A 17,723-nucleotide genomic window follows, 5' to 3' on the forward strand; every position below is an offset into this window, starting at 1 on the left:
TGGGCCACTCGGGACCTGCAGACGAGCCAGCAGGGACCCGGGCTGGGCTGCAGACTGTTGGAGAGGAGTCCACAGAGCCCCCATCTGCTCGTGGTCAGGTGACAGGCAGCCTGGCTGACGAGGGTGCTGCCGTACCCCCACTGGCCTGGGCGAGCCCTGCGTCTGATGAGGAGGGCGCCGGTGGCCCCTTTTGACACCTGAGGCGCTGAAGCTCTCCTGAGCTCAGGAACTGGGAACTGGCCAGGCCAGCACAATGTCTGCTCCAGAGCCCACCCTGACCCAGTGAAGCAACCCCATGGGGCTCTAAGTATCCTGTCCCCTTGTCCCATTTGGAGACTGGGCACTTGGAGCCTTGTCCACCGGCCTGGTGGTTGGTTTTACTGGTCGATGTCAACATCTAGCCCCTGGTCTCATCTTCAGGGAGCTGTGTTTCCAGCCCCTCTCCCACTGTGCCCCTGGCTCCTGACTTCCAGGTCCTGGGGGAGGCACCTTGTCCCTCTCTGCTGCTCTCTCCAGAAACACCAGTCTGCTCTGCTGCTCCCAGGAGCGCGGACGCAAAGATACCCGAGACCAGTTTATTTTTAGCCCTCTGTAAAAGAACCGGTGCTTTCCTTGCCAATCAAGTTCCTGATAAACCTTCGGTGATGCATTTTTTAATATCTTTAAGTATTCAGTCGCCTCTGATGAATGGCGTGTGTCCTCCCAGAGAGACGGCTGGGCCAGGCCAGTGGAGCCTGGTACCCGTTGTCCTTGGGCACCCAGATCTTGGTAACCTCAGGGGATTGGAGGGTCCCTAAACGAACTCTAAGCTAGTCCTGCCTGCCTGAGTCTCTGAGCTCCTCTGGCCCATCCTGCCCAGAGCATGCATGGCTGCTCAAGTAGTGAGGGCCGAGGATTTGGACACCCAGCCCAGAATAACGGGGCAGGAGCAGCCTTGGGGAGTCACGGGCAAGCCAAGCCAGGGGCCACACTGACCTTAGCTTCCTCCTTTACTTTCCATGACCTTTCCACAAAGGGAGGTCCCCGTGGGAGGACTCTGGGCCTGGCAGTATGCCCGCAGCCTGTGCAGAGGCCGGGTGGAGACCGGGCGGGCACCAGGCACGCCAGGGACCAGAGCCCCAGCTGACCTGTGTCCTGTAGGCCCCTCAAGGAGCATTGGAGACCGGGGTCTGAGGTTTGGTGAAAAACAAGACTTTCTGAAAAGGGCTCCCGAGGTTCCTGGGAGGACGGGGTCCTGGTGTGGATAGAGCCACAGGAGCTGACAGAACTACCAGGCCTGAGCGCCTGAGAGAACACGTCCCTCAGGACTGGAAGAAAGGATCTTACCTGTTCGTTAGCTGCCTGGCCTTTGGGGGCTTGTAGAGGGAAACTCACATTTTCAAACGTGTTCGACAGTCAGCAGGACATTTTTCCTACGTCGTCTCACCCTCTCAGCCACCGTCATAGGTATGACCGTTATCCTCATTTTGCAGCGTAAGGACTGCAGCTCAGACAGGCGAAGTCCCCTGCCCTGGGCGCCAGCTAGGAAGTGGCAGAGCTGGGATCCATGCCCCCATCTGACCCCAGAGCCTAAGCTCTTGCCACTGGTGAGCCTCTGAGTAGGAGGCAGCATTTATCTGTCAGCCCCCAGCACTGCGTGAACAGGTTCGGAGAAGAGTTCTGTAGCTAGTGGTCCAGGTGGCCTCTCCTCACAGCCCCACTCCTCCGGTTTAGTTGGTGCTTCCCGGCCGATCCTTCGTGGTACACTGTGAACCTGCCCCTCTTTTCCCTCTTGCGTGGGCACAGCGCTAGCTTCCGGGGCCTGACTTTGGACAGCAGATCCCTCCTGGCCATGTGATTTGGGGGGGTGTTTTCTCATCAGAGCCCCTGCCTGCCCCACAGTGCCTGGGGTCTCATTGAGTCTGCTGCACCCTTGCTGGCTGGCACCTGGCCGCAGAGTCCGGGTGAGGTGTGGGCCTTGGGGAAGGTCGCTCAGCTGGTACCTTTCTCCGGCAGATCTCCAGCGCCATGGAGCAGCTGCAGGAGGCCCTGAAAGTGTGCAAGGATGACGCCAACGCCCTCCACCTGCTGGCGCTCCTTTTCTCCGCCCAGAAACACTATCAGCATGCCCTCGACGTCATCAACATGGCCATCACGGAGTATCCCGAGAACTTCAAGTGAGTTCCCCACGGACAGTGCTGGGCTGGCGGGCTGGTCAGCGCACACACTGAGCGTCGGGGTGGGGCGGGGACCTGTGGGGGGGAGCCTGGCCCTGGCATTCTGTTCTGGCCAGGTGTGAGCAGAGGGCACACACCTGCTGTGTGGTGTGAGGGCAGCTCCACGTAGCCTGTTGTTTGTATTCGGGAGACAGCCCTGGCTCTTGGTCTCCACCCTGCATTTGAGCGATTATTAAAACTGAAATCAGTTCACTTTAAAAGACAGGTCGCTTAGGGAACACTACACGTAGATAAAACAACCTGTGCGGACAAGGGATTAGTTACCTAATCCCAAATATAATACAGCAAGACCCACTGTGTAGAAGTTTATTTTTTACTTTTATACAAATACACGAAGGACAAAGGTCCTCCTCTTCCAGTAGCAGTTACCTGGCTTTTTTCCAAGCTCCATCCTCATGCCTATCTGGCAGGGTCTGACGCGCGGTCTGCTGCCAGCCATGTGTGTGCACATATGTGTGTATGAGTGTGCCTCTGTGTGTGTGCGTTTATTGTCGGTTACGCTTCGGTGGAAACAGAAACTGTCACGATGAGAGGGTTAGAATCCTAGGGGTTAGGCCCCTAGGTCAGAGTGCATGTCACAGAAGAAACAAGAGGCTGGGCCAGGCATCAGACACTGTCCTTTTTCTGAGTGAAATCTTGCATGCAGGTGGAAACTGTGAACAGATGGGAGCAGAGCTGTCCTGTGGAAGCCAGGGAAGGGGGCCCACATGCTGGCCCCTCGGTGCCCCCAGCCCAGTGCAGGAGCCTCCCGTGCCAGCGTCTCCCATCTGAGTGCACGAGTTGAGTGGGGGGTGGAAAATCCACCTGCCACGCAGCCCTGTGGAGTGACCCTGGGGTGTGACCGTGGCTCTTTGCAAATAAGTCCGTACTTTTCCCCATGGATGAGACCCCTGGATTAGCAGGAAATGTCGCTGAGTCCATTACTGGTCAGGGATCACTGAAGAATGTCATTGCTCTTCAACTGAAGGTGCATCCTGCTTCTCCAGCTGCGCCCTGAATTGGGAACAAGCTGCGTGTGGCTCCGGCTGTTGCCACGGCAGTTAATTAAACCCCGGATCCAGTAAATATCACTGCAGCCAAACAGAAAAGTCAGCCTCCTTCGCCCTGACCTCAGTGTCCTCAACAAGGTCTGTATTGCAGGCACTTAAAGGCCCCTGGTCTGGGTCTGCCACCCAGTGCCTCGCTGGTCCCAGGCGGCTGAGACCTTGTAGAGGCTCTTCCTTTCTGCAGAGACTGCCTTAGTGTAGGAGAGGCTGGCAGGCTGGTGTCAGGGGTCTGGGAGGCCTGGCCCAGGGGGTTGCCGCTGGGTGGAATATACCCCTTTCCTCTTGCGCTTGTCCCCATGTGGGAGCCACAGCAGGTCCCTGGCTGTCACTTACCTGTGGTGCCTCCAGCAGCTTGCCCCTGCATCTTCTCAGCTGCTGAAAGACTGACATCTGTCCTGCCTCCAAGGACTATTGTGAGACTCAGACAAGAAAAGATCTCACAGTCAATTTACAACTGGTTTCAGGGGCAGCAGTGGGGGTGGGTCTGGAAGATGGTCCACAGTGTAAGGCCGGGACCTGGGAGCCGAGGGCGGCAAGTGCCCGCAGTGGGCCGGGAGGTGGGGGCGGGCGTCCTGCACGTGAGGGCAGGGGAAGGTGTTCAGTCTCCTTAGCTGCACGGGAGGTTGCCGTTCCTGGGGGGCAGACTCAAGACTCCAGGAGAAAAACCCAGCTTTCGTGGAGTTGACTCTTGAAAATCCTCCTGAATTCAGGGATTAGAGAGCAAAGCAAAGAGAATCTTGATTTCCAAGCTGCGGGGTGACCTTTAGGTAATGGAGCTTGAGTTTAAAAAGGCAGAAACGTGGTGAGGCAGAGACTGATGGGCCTGCGGGGACAGTGGGAACCTGGCACGGTGGGAACCAGACACCCGAGCAGCTTCCTGAAATCCTGAGGGCTTCCGACGGAGCCCTGGACACATGTGCTGGCCTGGCCGTTGCTGGCCAGTTTGCCGGGGGCCTCAAGGGGGCAGCAGGCTCCCTATTTGCACCTGGGTTCCAAGCCAGGCCAGGCCTCAGAATGCAAGAAATCCCCACAGCAAGCTTGGAGATGCCTTTGCTGGTCCCTTCTCCAGTCCTGGGATTGGGAGGCTCAGCCGGGAGGGTCACGGGGAACAGGCCACTGCTAAGCTTGGTCCCTGAAGCCATGGGCTCCGTGGGCCCCTGGTTTTAGGTAACAGATGCCTTGTGCTTTAGTCAGGCCGCTTGTAGGGGAGGTCGCCATAGTAACCAAACAACATTCCTGGGCTAATGATGGGAGCTTTCCAATAACCAGCCTGTCAGTCACTGCTCCCACCCCAGACCTGGCAGCCTGCCAGACGGGTTTTGCAAGCCCAGGCTCTTGGGCTGACAGAAAAGGAGCAAACTGGTTTGCCCTTCCCTTCCCCTCCCACCCCTCTTGGGTTTCTGGCCAGCCCAGCCCAGGTCCTGGGGGCCTTGGAAGGTCCTGGGGGGAGGGGTGTCGGAGCGCTAGGGAGCTCTCCCCAGAGCAGGAGCTGTATGGCCCTCTTGACAAGCCAGAGCTCACCACTTGTAAGCAAATGGAACCGGTCACAGCATCTCCCCCAGGAAACCTGGGCTGTTTTGGAAAATGTTTGAGCTGAGAACTAGGCATTAGCTGGGGCCAGACGGTGACTGAATCCAGCCAAGGCCAAGTTGGCCTCGAGGGTACCCCTCTGATCTCTCCCTGGCCTGCCTCACCTTTTTCTCAGGTTGCATGTGATAAATTTCTAGTGGTGCATTCCACTGAGCAGAAGGGATCAGAGTCCTGGGGCTTCTGTTAATGTCTCTGACTTAAACCCAGCGTGTTTATTGGATGGTTCTTATTAGGGACTTGGAGTAGATCAAAGGGACGCTTAAAATACCAGCACTCCAGTGAGGGGGCTGGAATCAAAGGTATTAGCACAAACATAGTTTATCACTTTGCCAGGTTCGTGAAACATTTTTGGCTGCCACATCCCCTGATGAGGACAGGAGCCATGGGGTAAGCTTGCAGGCCATGTGGCGGAGGGAAGTGTTAAACCAGGCATAATCACTGGCACCGCCACACTCTTCCCCAAAGGTCAGTTCCTCATCGGCGAAGCTGGTCTGACATTCAGCATTTCCCTTCGCTGGTGGTTCTTTGGAGCCCTCCTGAAACCTCACTCCACGTGACACTGCGGTCAGAGCGTCTTCAGTCTCCCTGTAGCCTTCTGCTGACACTCCAGCTAGGAGGGTAGATGATCTAGGTTATTTTGTTTGGGGAAGAAGAAGGAAAGGAAGGAAGACAGATATTTGCAGGTTTCTCCAGAAGGAATTCTTTGTTTTAAAGCCGTTTCCGCGCTTTGCTCCCTGATCCTCACGCCTATGAACATTTTCTGGTGGCAGGCACTGTGGCCTGGGGCCCTTGGCTTTCAAGCAAGAGTGGCCCAGCCTTTCTGCCCCTGGGAGAGGGCTCAGGAGGCGAATTTGTGCCCATGAAGTAGGGCTGGCCTCCCCTCTGCAGTGGGTGGTCTTCAGGTCCCCAGGTCTGCTCACTGGGCAGAGATTATAGACCAAGACCAAGGTATTTGCATCTTGGTGTCTTATACCTGGCTGGGAGCCAACTTTTGTTCCATCTAAGGACGTGCTTTCCGGAAGTTCTTCCAAAATGGTTATGGAATGGCTCTGTGTGGTTTGTGTTCATATCTTTCAAGGTCAAGAATTGTGTTTGGAGAGTCACCTGGAGGTAACCGGAGGTGACCTGCAGCTGAGGGAAGCTGGGCCAGCCATCGGTCAGCACAGATAAGGCCGGGGGTGCCATGGGCACAGGCGGCTGTTCTGCGGGTGGGCCAGAGCTTTTGAAGCAACAAGGCGCTAACTCCTGGATGTGGAAGCTTATGGGCTGTCGATTTTAAACGTCGGATCACATTGAATGAATTCGTTAAGAGGTGGAGGATCAGTGTGAACCTTAAAAGGCTGGGGGACACGAGTCAGTGTAACCCTTCAGAGCCAAGGAAAAATTACTGGTTTTTTAGGGCTAAGAGAAGCTGCCATAGGTGTCCCTTGCAAGTTAGGGATTAGTCTATGGGAAGGTAATAACGATGGGCCTGACTGCGGCCCCCTCCCTTTTAGGGGGGTCCCTCCTGTTAGAGCTTTAAAATAATATCCTCAACGAGCAGGTGTGTGAGCTTCGTCAGGTAATTGCCCTGGTGGAGTCTCTCCCAGAGGCATGGCATTTAGAGGAGCCTGAGACCTGTGTCCTTCAACACTTCCCTGGCCAGGGTGAGAGCCAGATGATGACAGCTCTTGGAGGCGAGGGAGTGGCTGGTTCCTACTCATATACGGGCTGCCCCTCCCCTTCTCGCTGAGCCCCACCTCCAGGCCTTCAAACCTGTCCCTGCCAGTCCAGCCCCAAGGAGTACCTTACCTCGCCTTGCTTCCTTACCTCACCTAGCTTACCTCGCCTTGCTTCCAAATCCTGCCCATCCTCAGAGACTCCCCTTGGGCTCCACTTCGCCTTGAAGCTCCTGTACTCAGAGCTGAACCACTCCACTGAGTGTCTGATTCTCCTCTTCTGTTTCGTTTCCTAATGGCCTTGGATGTGTTTCTTGAGCTTCCCCGAGAGTGTGGAAGCACCTTTGGGGCAGAGATTATGGCCTGTCCTCTGCCTCCGCTTCCTCCCTGTAGGGAACCCACAGCTGGACACCCAGCACACCACTAGACCCCCCGATGGGTAGACCGTAGGAGTTGTTTTGTTCGTTGTTCTGGAAGGAGGGAAGGGAACACCTGGGGATGTTGTGGCTCTTACAGCCCTCAGAGCACTCTCATACCCCTTAACCCTGTTTGGTCGTTGCTTTGGTTTGATTTGTTTACTTTTTGGTCTTTACAACCCTCCTACTCTAAAGGTAAAGGAACTAACGGGAGAGTTAGAGGGTCTCTCAAGGTCAGAAAGCTGATGAGTGGCAAAGCAGGGACTAGAACCTGAGGCAGCTGATTGACTGAACAGCCCTGGTACGCTTGAACCCCAAGTGCTTCAATAATAACAGAATAACAACACACCCGGTGCTTGCTCTGTGCCAGGCACTGCTCTAAGCATTAACTCATCTAATCCCCTCAGCAACTGTGGGAGGTGTAGGAACTATCGTTACTCCCACTTTCCAGATGAGGAAACAGAGGCACAGAGGGCTTAAGTAAGCAACTGTACATGATAGGGGCTAGGTAAGTAGTAATGACAGGTCATGCGTGGACTGAACCGTTTATGAAGTGCTAGGCCTTTTATGTGCGTTGTTTCCTCATAACAGCCCCCAGGGTGTAGTGATACTGTCATTCCCATTTTACAGATAAGAAACTGAAGCTCTGAGAAGTTGAAATGACTGGCCAGAGGGTACATGGCTACAAGAAGGGAAGCTGGGATTTGGACTTGGGTCATCAGACTTGGGCCCCGTTTATCGGGACAAGACCCACTTCCTGTAGAAGCCCACGCTGCATGCAGGCTCTGGCCTCCTGGCTGAGGAGTTAGACTTTCCAGAGGCGTGGCCGCCTGACTCAGAGAATAGCCTGCTTTTTCCACTCAATTATGTGTTTTCTATAAAAATAGAACTCTTCATTAAAACAATGCAGCACAGCCATCAGCTGGAATTACTAATTACCGTCCTTTAAAGAGATAATACCCGTTTTGTGCATTCGCCATACTTGCCGCCACCCTCTCCCCCGCTACAGAGGGCCAGGAGCCAGAAACCAGGGCCCCGGAACGCACACACGGGGCAGTGGGACCAGAGGAGAGAGTTTCTGCAGGAGGTTCTGCAGCTCTGTTTCCTTGGTTCCTGGTCACGGGGACCCCACAGCTTTCCAGGCCTCCGTGGGTCCTTGTGACTCAACTTTCTTCTTCAGTTATCCAACAAAGATTTGTTGAGTGACATTAGGTGAGGCACTGGGGAGACGGAGATGAGAAAGACGTGGTTCTGCCCCGAGCGTAGGGTCTGGTAGGAAAGACCGGTAATGATGGAGCGGTCTCAGGATGAGGGCTGACCTTTCTTGAGGGGTGGCTGTGCACCGGGGCTGGCTGCCTTGACAGTTTCTGTTGCCCTTAGTCCTCCCGACAGCCCTGCTTGGTGGCTCCGTTACCGTCCCTATTTGACCAACATCCGGTAGAGCTCAGAGAGCTGAAGGCACCTGCTAAGAAGCAGCGGGACCTGGGTGTACCTGCATTGCCTGATGCCAAGGGCCGTGTTTCAGCACGACCTCCTCCTGTTTGCTGGGGAGTGAGTCAGGGGCCGGAGGTGCTTCCCTCAGGTACACAGCAGGTGTCGTGTCCAAGCGTTTATTGCACACGCTGAATAAATTTTATAGGGAACTTCTTTCAAGGAACGTGGAAGTAAAAACGTGGGCCCGTTGTGCATGCCTCGCACACAGCCCATGTCCCTCCCTGCAGCCAGCTCTGCTCTGCCAGCATCCCCCTGCCACCGAGAGTGGGGTGCTGGGGTGAGCAGCAGGGAGAGAACACCGGGGAAGATGGTTGGAGGCCCTGGGTGAGGGGGATGGACGAGATAACCTCTGACCCCAGGACAGTGCTGGCTTAGCCAGAGCTGCTGTCACAAAAATATCCCCCGTTTACAAAATAATTCTTTTTTTAAAAAAAAAGGTTTTGGAAAGGCTCATGCTCACCCAGTTCTGAGGCGGTCCACCCTGAGACGGTTCCTCTTCACAGCAGTGGAAAGAAATGATTTGTCTTAGCCTCAGATGGGAATAGCTCCAAGTCTTAATCCTTTTGACAAATAATTAGCAGGCTGATCCTGGCCCAGGAGTTCAAGCCAGGCAGGGCCTGGGAGGAGAGAAAGGAGGCGGGTGCTAGGCCCACCCGAGCTTTCCCCTGGGAACCTCCATCATCAGCCCTTGGCCAGAGCTATCACGAAGATTGGCAAAGCCAGTGACCTGTGGCGACACCCAGAGAGGCTGACCTCGCTGGTGTCTCTCTTCCCCCACTGGAGGAGGGCTGGCCCAGATGCAGACAGACTGACTGACTGACTGCAGGGCTGAGATCGTTCACGGTTCAGCAGGGGCTGGCTCTGTTCAGGTCTGATGGGCACCTGTCTTTGGCCCCAGGTGCTGACCCATATAGGCGACTCGGAAGGTGGCCGGCGTGGGCTGCCAAGGCTCCAGCGGCCGTGAGGGAGGGCGTGCGCTCTTAGAGGGTGGGCCCGCGGCTACACTGGGCCTCCTTGCCAGGAACAGGCTGCACATGCCTCAGCCTTTGGAGTGCGCAGAGTGCCAGGACCCGGGACTCTCCTCCCCGCAGCCCAGCAGCCTCACCCCTGCAGCGGGGACAGAGGGCATGGCGTTTACACTGACGCTTGTTCCTACGCCTCCCCCAGAGGGAACTCTCATCTTTCACATCTGCCTTCAGATGCAATGGCGGCGCTGCAAAGGCGTTCGGCCTTAAAAGACCTCAGTGTTTATTCTACATCTTAAAAAACAGGAAGGTGCTTGCAAGACAAGGCCACGGCCGAGGTTCGTTCACCCCGACCGGGTTGGCTGTGGCTCTGTCCCTCCCCTCTGATCCTCTTCCTTTCTCATGCCCATCTTTGGTCCCAGGAGCCACCTGGAGCCAAAGGTGCCACCTGCCTCGCTGAACAGGCCATGAAGCTCTGGGGTTTTCTGAGAGCCTTCAGAGACACCTGGCCTGGACACTGCTTTTGGGGGTCTGCTAGGCCTGCATTTTTAAAGAAATCCCTTCCCTGAGCCTTGGGCAGGCCTGTGCTTAAGGACTTAGTACAGCTGTAGGTTTCTCAGCTGCTGCTTCTGGGTCATCACAGTTCATCCTGCAGGAGTCCCTGGGGCAGACAGGGCAAGAGACTCCACTCCTGTTTCACAGGTTTGGAACCTGTGACATGCCCAGCTGGGTAGCAGCAAAGCTGGGGCTTTGGCTCGGGTTTCTCACTCCTGGGCCAGTGTCTGTCTACCGAGTGACGCTACAGTGCAGGGTTAGGACAGCAACGTGGCCATTCCTCTTCCAGAATGGCTTTTGTCAGGTCGCTGGAGGGCTGCAAGATTCCAATACCCCAGCCTTCCTGTCTCAGAGACTCTCCTCAGTTGTGCTGTTGGCTCTGCCTGGGTGACTGTCCTCTGGGACGAAGACCCCCAGTCACATGGAGCCAGACGCTTTCATGTCACGTCCAGAACTCCCTGTTCCTCCCCAGGCCCTGGGAAACTTTGCTTCTGGACAGCTTAAAGTGGAATCAGCCAGCACTTTGCTTGTGGGCTGCGTGAGTCCAGCCCTCTCTGCAGTTCTGAGACATCAGTGAGCAGATTCCTCGCCTGCCTCCTAGCCAGGAGCCAGCAGCGGGACGTGCGGCTGTCACAAGCCGGCTCTGATTCAACATGGATTGCGAGACGCAGAGCGTGGCTGGAGGGTTGTAACAACACGCATTTTCATAGTGTTAAGCTAAGCGGACACCATGTGCTCAGCTCTGTGCCAGGCACTGGGGAGGCGAGGAGGGCACTGACATAGAGGGAGGCAGGGTCCTGTCCTGCAGGCAGTCGTCATCCAGGTGGGGACATGTGGCAGGACACAGGACGAGATAAATGGTAGATTTGTCATCTATAGGCAGGACTGGCTGCAGGCTGTTTCTAGAGTATTTGAATTTCTCAGTGCTTGATATGAGTTTATCTTCATTATTAAAAGCATAAGCCTGTGTGGCCAAAAAGAAAAAGGTGTGTGTACACACACACACACACACACACACACACACACACACACATGAGAGAGAGTAATTAAGTGCTAACTGAAGCGTTCAGAGAAGGGCAGGGGTGGCCACGCTTCTTGGAGAAGGACTGGAACCGTTGGGTTAAAATTGTGGGTTTTTTTTTAAGTCTCAGAATCCTTTCTTCCGATGACATTTTAGACTCGTTCAGCATATAAAACAGGTATGCCAGGGGCTGGGCTGTTTGAAGGGAGGGGGGAGCCCAGGCTCGCCCCCTCTGTTCCCCAGCCCTCACTGCAGCGGCCTCCACACGGCCCCATCCACGAAGCACGGTGCTCTGATGAGGCTTTGGCCTGTTGGTGTGGACCCCAGCAGCCACAGTGGCACCCTAGGGCACTGCCAGCCTCCTCGTACCATTGTGTGAAGAACTGGGCCACCCATCCCGGCAGATGGGATAGAGAGGGAGACCTGTGCTCCAGCAAGACGAGTGGTTTGGTTGTCTCAGAAGAGTGGCAAGGAGTGGGGTTGTTTGCTGATCCCCGTTGCCAGGCGGAAAGAGTTCAGTGGTGACTTAGAGGCGTGGCCGCTGTGTGTGGATGACTAAGTCCCCACGATGTAGTAAAGGCCGTGGGGGTTGGGGCAGGGTGCAGCCCCCATGGGGACGCACAGAAGGTCAGAGGGTGACATCTGGTTAGGAGTTGGCCAGATGTCAGAGAGGAAGGGTGAGCCCCAGCAGGGGCGACAGTGTGAAACAAAGCCTGTCCTGCACGGCAGGGAGCCACTTATACCCTGTGAGCAGCCCACAGGTACCCAAGGTCATAGGGAGAGGTGGCAGGAATGGAAGGTGGCACGGCCAGTCGGGGCAGGGCCCCTTGTTGAGGAGGACGGTTCTGGCAGCGCTGAACTGCGAGACCAAGGAAATCTCAGGAGCTAATCTGGAGCCTCCCAGGATCTGGGAGTGAGGGATCCAACCGGAGTGTGACTGTTGGAGTGCTTGCCCCAGCCCAGAAAGGATGTGGTTGGGTTGAGAAATTCCGCTCTGGGTCACTCATGCTAATGGAATGTCAGGGTCTGCATTGGTAGAAGTCACTGTAATGCCAGCTCAGCATTCTGTTCCGGGCACACAGTGTGGCCAGGTCTGCCACGGACCCCTGCTGGCTCTCAGGGGCGCAGGCAGCAGTACGGGGAAGGGACGGGGCGGAGAGGGGCGAGCTGCAGAGGAGGCCTGTCTCGGGGGATTTGGGAGCAGGGGAATGCTGCAGGGCTGGTCTGCCCAGGGATGGCTCCCAGTGGCCCTGCCCAGGGGAGGTGCAGCCTTGGAGTGGACTAAGCCTGGGTGACCCGACCCTCCAGGGGGAGGAGCTTTCACTCGCACCAACACCTGTTCCAGCCGTAGGCCCTCCCCTCCACCATGCTTCTCTTCCCTCCCCCAGCTCCCGACTGTATCCCACCCCACCCTCCTCTTCATCAAACACCAGCCCTGGCAAGACCCCTCATCTGTTCTTTCCTTGCACTGAGTCTGATCCAAAAATACAGCCCTGGATTCTCTGGGCGATTTGTCATTTTTAGCACTGATTGTCACCTTGAAGGCAGAAATTGTGTCTTCTATTTCACGTTCCTAAAGCAGAGGCTCCTAATACTTGTGGAGTGTTGGACCTTTTGAGAGTCCGGGAGAGGGGAGTGGGGATGGCAAGACCAGGGTCCCCAGCAGCTCCCACAGGGGTGCTGAGACCATGTTCCTCACCAGGCCCATGCAGTCTGCACTGCGGGGAACACACTTCCTGCCCTCTGGACCTCGTAGGCCTGCCGGGCGATTCGTTAGTGAATGTTCTAAGGAGGGTGCAGGGCATCCTGAGAGTCTGGGAAGGCTTCCTGGGGGAGGTGGGATTTACAGTTGAGCATGGGGGAAGGGATGAAAAAGGAGAGGAGAGGCCATGTGGTGGTGGGGACGACCCTGTGAGCAGGGGCAGAGAGGGACATGGATTTTTCAGGGAAAGTGAGGAAGAAAAATAATACTTGCCCAGAACCCAAACCCTCTCCACCGAAAAGGGGCAAACTCCACCCTTTTAATTCTCTTACAACAAGTCACAATCTGAGAAAAACAAGGTGTGAGAAGAAAGGAATGGAGTGAAGCTATCCAAGTCCTTTGTGAGGCTGGAGGCCCAGGACTCAGTGCAAGCAGGGGAGGCCAGGGCCCTGACTGAGGGGGAAGGTCAGAGGGAGAAGCCCCCAGATGGAGGCCTGGCCTCCCAGTGTGGGGCCTGCTCTCTGCTGCAGCCTCGGTCATGGGGGTGCACCATGTCTCCAACGCAGGACTCGGCTTCTGTGATCCGCGAGGGCCTGTGTGCCACCCTCAGGTGGGCCGGCAGCACCACCAGGCAGCAGTCAGATTCAGGGCTTGATACTCGGGTTTGCCCAAAAGCAGTGCCCTGAACGGAAGGGCATCACTGCTCACCACCCACAGAGAACCAGGAGTCGCAGCCTTGTTTGAGCCTCAGTGGCTCAGCCAGGTTCTCCGCAGGCTGGTGTGCATCAGCGTGGTTGGCAGTACCCGTGGTAAAAAGATGGCAGTACTTCCATATGTGTGGGTAAACAGCCACTGCCTTGACCCTCCCCAGGACCCAGACTCCCCAGCAGTGAAAGATCTATCACTTGGCACCACAGGGCATCCAGACCCCATCCTGGTCATGCTGAGCCAGTGTTCTGCCGGTCTGTCTGTGTCCTGGGCAGAGGGAGGCAGCCAGCCAGCCCTGCGTCCTGCCTCCCGGTGGGCCAGCACTTTCTCTCTCTTCCCAGGCCTTCTCAGGGCCACATCCCCACTGCTTTTACCCCAGAGGACTTCAGGGTTGGGGGTTGAGAGAGATTCTAAGCGGTGACGGAATAAGACTTCATGTCACTTTCATCCTATTGAACGTATAAGGAGGGCTGGCAATTTTGGGCTATCCAGGGAAGAATCCTTCGACAGAGTAAAACCTGACCCTCCTCAGGTATACAGGGTCAGGATACAGTTTGCATTCAATTAGGAGATGTTAACTGAGCACCTGTTGCCTGCTGGCGAGGCGGAAAGCAGCACCCTGTGCCCTTCTGTGACCTTTTTTCACCAGCCCCTTGCTTAGCCTCATTCCTTGAGTCAAAGTTTGCTTCTAGGTCTGTCTCTTATATAAAGCCCCGTCATGGGCCTGGTGGGCCATATAAGTAAAAAGGTAGGCACGTGTTCAGTGAGGATGCTGCAGAGCCGAGGGTGTGGAGGGAGAGGAGGGGCAAAGAAAGCAAGACCGTAACCACCCTGGACAGTGCTTCAGAGGCTGGCCGGGATAGTACACCATCAGGGGACAAGCGTGAGCGACAGGGACACTGGTGAATGCAGAAGAGTGCTCTGCGCTTTGGCAGAGAGGATGGAGAAACTGAGGCACAGAGAGAACACGTGGTCCAGGGATACAGCTGAGGCCACTGTGCTTGTGGGCCCTCTACCTTCTAAGGGCTGGGGAGGTGGGCAGAATCCCTTGGGGTTCCACCCTGGGAGGAAAGCCAGGGGAAGGGGGCCCCCTCAGGCATTCTCACTGCCGTGCTCTCTCCCCACAGCCTGATGTTCACCAAGGTGAAGCTGGAGCAGATACTGAAAGGCCCAGAGGAAGCCCTTGTGACCTGCAGACAGATGCTGCGGCTGTGGCAGACCCTGTACAGCTTCTCCCAGCTGGGGTGAGTGGCGGGTCCCTCCAGATGGAGTTAGGAGGCGGTGGTTGCCAAGGCAACAGCACACAGCTGAGTGGCCATGATGCCTGGTGGATGGAGGTGGTGAGGATGTTTGAATGAGGGAATGGGACTTACTGCTTCTGGGGTCTTTTACATCCCTGCTCTATATTTAACCTTTTGACACTCCTCTATGAAGGACAGAAAGAGGCTGTTTAGGAAACTGAAGTTCAGAGGGGTAAGAGGGAAGAGAAATCATTATTAAGCATCTCCCCCATCAGCTGCTTTTATCTTATCCACTGTCAGATTTTACCTCACCCCAGGGGGTAAACTGGGACTCAGAGACCTTATATAACATGCCAGAGCCACTCCTGTAAATGGTAGCGGTGGAGCTAGAACCTGGCTCTCCGGAGCCCCAGCCTATGGAGCCTGTCACTTCTTTCCTGGTTCCATTTGGAAGCTGGGAGAGGAGGGGAGGAGGAAGCTGAGTTCTAAAAGGGCCCCCCATTCCTCCCCACTCACCCACTGTCCCCACACATCCCATCTCCTTCTCCAATTCCCAGCCCAAGCTCTGGGATTCTCCTGGGCCAGAGCAGGGCACTCTTGTCCAGGCTGAATCTGCAGAAAGTCTTTGCTCAGACCTACTGGGACACCTGGGCTCAGCCTATACAGCCCAAAGCAGAAATGGGCCTCATTTCCAAGTGGGGCGGTGCACTGCCCCTTCCCAGTCCCTTGGTACCACCTCCTCCCCTTGTCTGGCTGTGTCACCTCCTCAAGGGACCCCACTCTGGTAGGTATATGTATTTTCACAGGGACCCTGGCAGCCCAGCAGCCTCTTAGAATCCCCAGAGGAACATCTCTAAAGGTGCAGTTTACAGAGGAGGCCTCAGGATAATCTGATGGGATAAAAATCCTTGGGCAGGGTAGGGTCGGCCCTCTCTTTGCAGGCCTTTGGGCTTGGGAGATTCCAGGGCCCAACAGGACCGGTGGGTGGAAGCTGTCAGCAGGCGGCTCTGGGGTGAGGGACTTTCCAGAAAGGAAATGGGGACCCACCCGGCAGCTGGGTGCTGTGAGGGTGAGGGCCAGACTCTGGTGTGAGGGAGGCCCACATTTGGATGCCCCTCGCCCTGCCACTCACTGGCTGTGACAGGTCCCGCAGGTGCACAGGCTGGCTCCCCTTGCAGAGAGGAGCTGTCGCCAGAGCTGGCAGAGAGCGCCTCTTAGCCGGGTGGCCAGTTGCCTGCTCATCCAGGCGATCATGATGGGGCCCCTCTGAGCTGCAGCCTCATCTCCAGCGTGTAGGGCTTAGCCTGTGCCACCCCTGCGGGAGCAGCAGAGCTGTGGAGCTGTCAGGTGCTCTCCAGGATGGGGCGGTCGGGTTTGCCTTGGGGTCTTTTCAGGTCACCACCCGCAGCCTCATCTCTGGGGAACTCCCCAGCTAACGGCCCCTGGCCCCACCAACCCAGGGTGGAGCAGAGCTCAGCCCGGCCAGCTACCTGCAGGCAAATTGTTGAGACCAAAGGGTTGGATCCAGTCCCCTCCTGGCTTGCCCAAGAAGAGGAAGCATTCTTTCTGAACCTGGAGCCACAGAGCAGAAACTAGGGCTTGTAAAATCTGGGCTGGGGCAATCAAGGATCAAGGCCAGAACCCACAGCCTGAAGGTCTGGCCTGCCCCGCCCCACCCTGCCGGCTCCACCTCCGCTCTGCTCCCTGGCCGCCTTCCTCTGCTCTGCCTGGCGCCAGCCCACACGGCCCCTCCAGGAGGCTCCAGTGCCCGGCCTCTGATGGCCCAGCACAGCCCTCTTTCCGTCTGGGTCTTTGTTAAACGCTCAACTTGGACTGTCTCCTTCCATCTGGCTGTCAGGTTCTTCAGGGTAGGGGCCTAGGACCAGGAGGCAAGAGGTCCCCAAGATGAGCTGTTTCTGGAGCCCTAGGAGAGCCCGCTTCAGGACGAGAAGCTGTGTCAGTGCATCCGCTCCAGGCCAGCACAGGCTGGGCACCTGCCCACGTCCTCATTTAGTCCTCACACCGACCTCGTGTGCTTATTAACTGCACAAAATAACTGTGATCATCTCAAGAAGAGAGGGCTTTGCCGAGGCTCACATAGCTAAGCAGGGCAGCCCTGTGGCTTTCCCCCAGTGTCCCTGGCTCTTTTGCCCTGCACTCAGGTGCCTCCCGGGAATGAGAAGGGGGTGTGAGAGGTGGGAACCAGCCCGACCAACTGTGTTTCTGTGGATGGTTTCCTCTAATGCCCACAAAGATGGCTGTGCACCCAAAGAACCAAGTTCAACGTGAACCGGAGTTAGGATGGCAAGGATACCCCGGCTCTGGCGTTATTTGTGGGACCATTGTCTTGGTGCCCCTCTGAAGGGAGGAGGCCTCTGGCCCCCAGCTGGGCCTGCCTTCTCTTCTCTCCTGCCCTTTCCGCCTCAGTCCTCTAAGCTTCCCCAACCAGCAGGTTCAAGGCCACAGACCGCCCCCGCCCCCAGCAGGGGGCAGGGGCTGCCTGGGGGCTGTGTGTGCTCCAGGATGGGCACAGCCAGTTGTGCTGCCTTTCTGAGCTGGTGTTCCCCCGCATCCCCACTCTTGAGAAAAGAGGAGCCTCCCTAGCCCTGTGGGAGCTGCAGGGACCTGGGGAATTGGCGGGGCTTGTTTATCTCCCACCCTCGGGCCCCCTCTGGCTCTTCTGGGGCCACCCTGGCAGCCCCGGGGAGGGGGAACCTGAGGCAGGGAGCGGCATCTGGGCCTTCCTTCCCTGGAAGGTAGGGGGCTGCAAAACCAGGCTTCCCTTGGAAGCCAGTCCACAGTGCCTGTGGCTCTCTGCTAGACGTTGAGAGGGTAACGAAAAGTAGAAGAGGGAATAGATGGATGGGAGAGGCTCTCATCCTCGGCGTACGTGGTGCTGGGATCCACGCTGATGGAGAGCAGAGAGGGAAGGCAGCGTGAGGGCCAGGGGAGCCACAGGAGGCCTCTAGATGGATGTTGGCCCTCGGGCTGGGTTCTAAACAATGCGGGGTTTGGGTGGACCGAGAAGAATGGCGAGAACATGCTTGGTGGCAGCGGCATGAGCTTTGGAAACAAGATGTGACAGCGTTAGGGAATAGTGAGGAGGCTGAC

General features: G+C 56.6%; 1 protein-coding gene across 2 annotated transcripts in view; it reads left to right on the plus strand.

Moving 5' to 3' along the window:
- TTC7A (tetratricopeptide repeat domain 7A) overlaps window positions 1-17,723 on the plus strand; it is a 119,214-nt gene that overhangs the window by 80,486 nt on the left and 21,005 nt on the right. For both annotated transcript variants that reach the window (XM_024753551.1, XM_024753552.1), the window contains 2 exons: window positions 1,996-2,156; window positions 14,499-14,615. In XM_024753551.1, the coding sequence (XP_024609319.1) occupies window positions 1,996-2,156; window positions 14,499-14,615 (278 nt within the window). The remainder of the gene's footprint in view (window positions 1-1,995; window positions 2,157-14,498; window positions 14,616-17,723) is intronic.

The sequence above is a fragment of the Neophocaena asiaeorientalis genome, unplaced genomic scaffold, assembly GCF_003031525.2.
Source record: "Neophocaena asiaeorientalis asiaeorientalis breed wild unplaced genomic scaffold, Neophocaena_asiaeorientalis_V1.1 scaffold171, whole genome shotgun sequence".
Taxonomy (NCBI): Eukaryota; Metazoa; Chordata; class Mammalia; order Artiodactyla; family Phocoenidae; genus Neophocaena; species Neophocaena asiaeorientalis.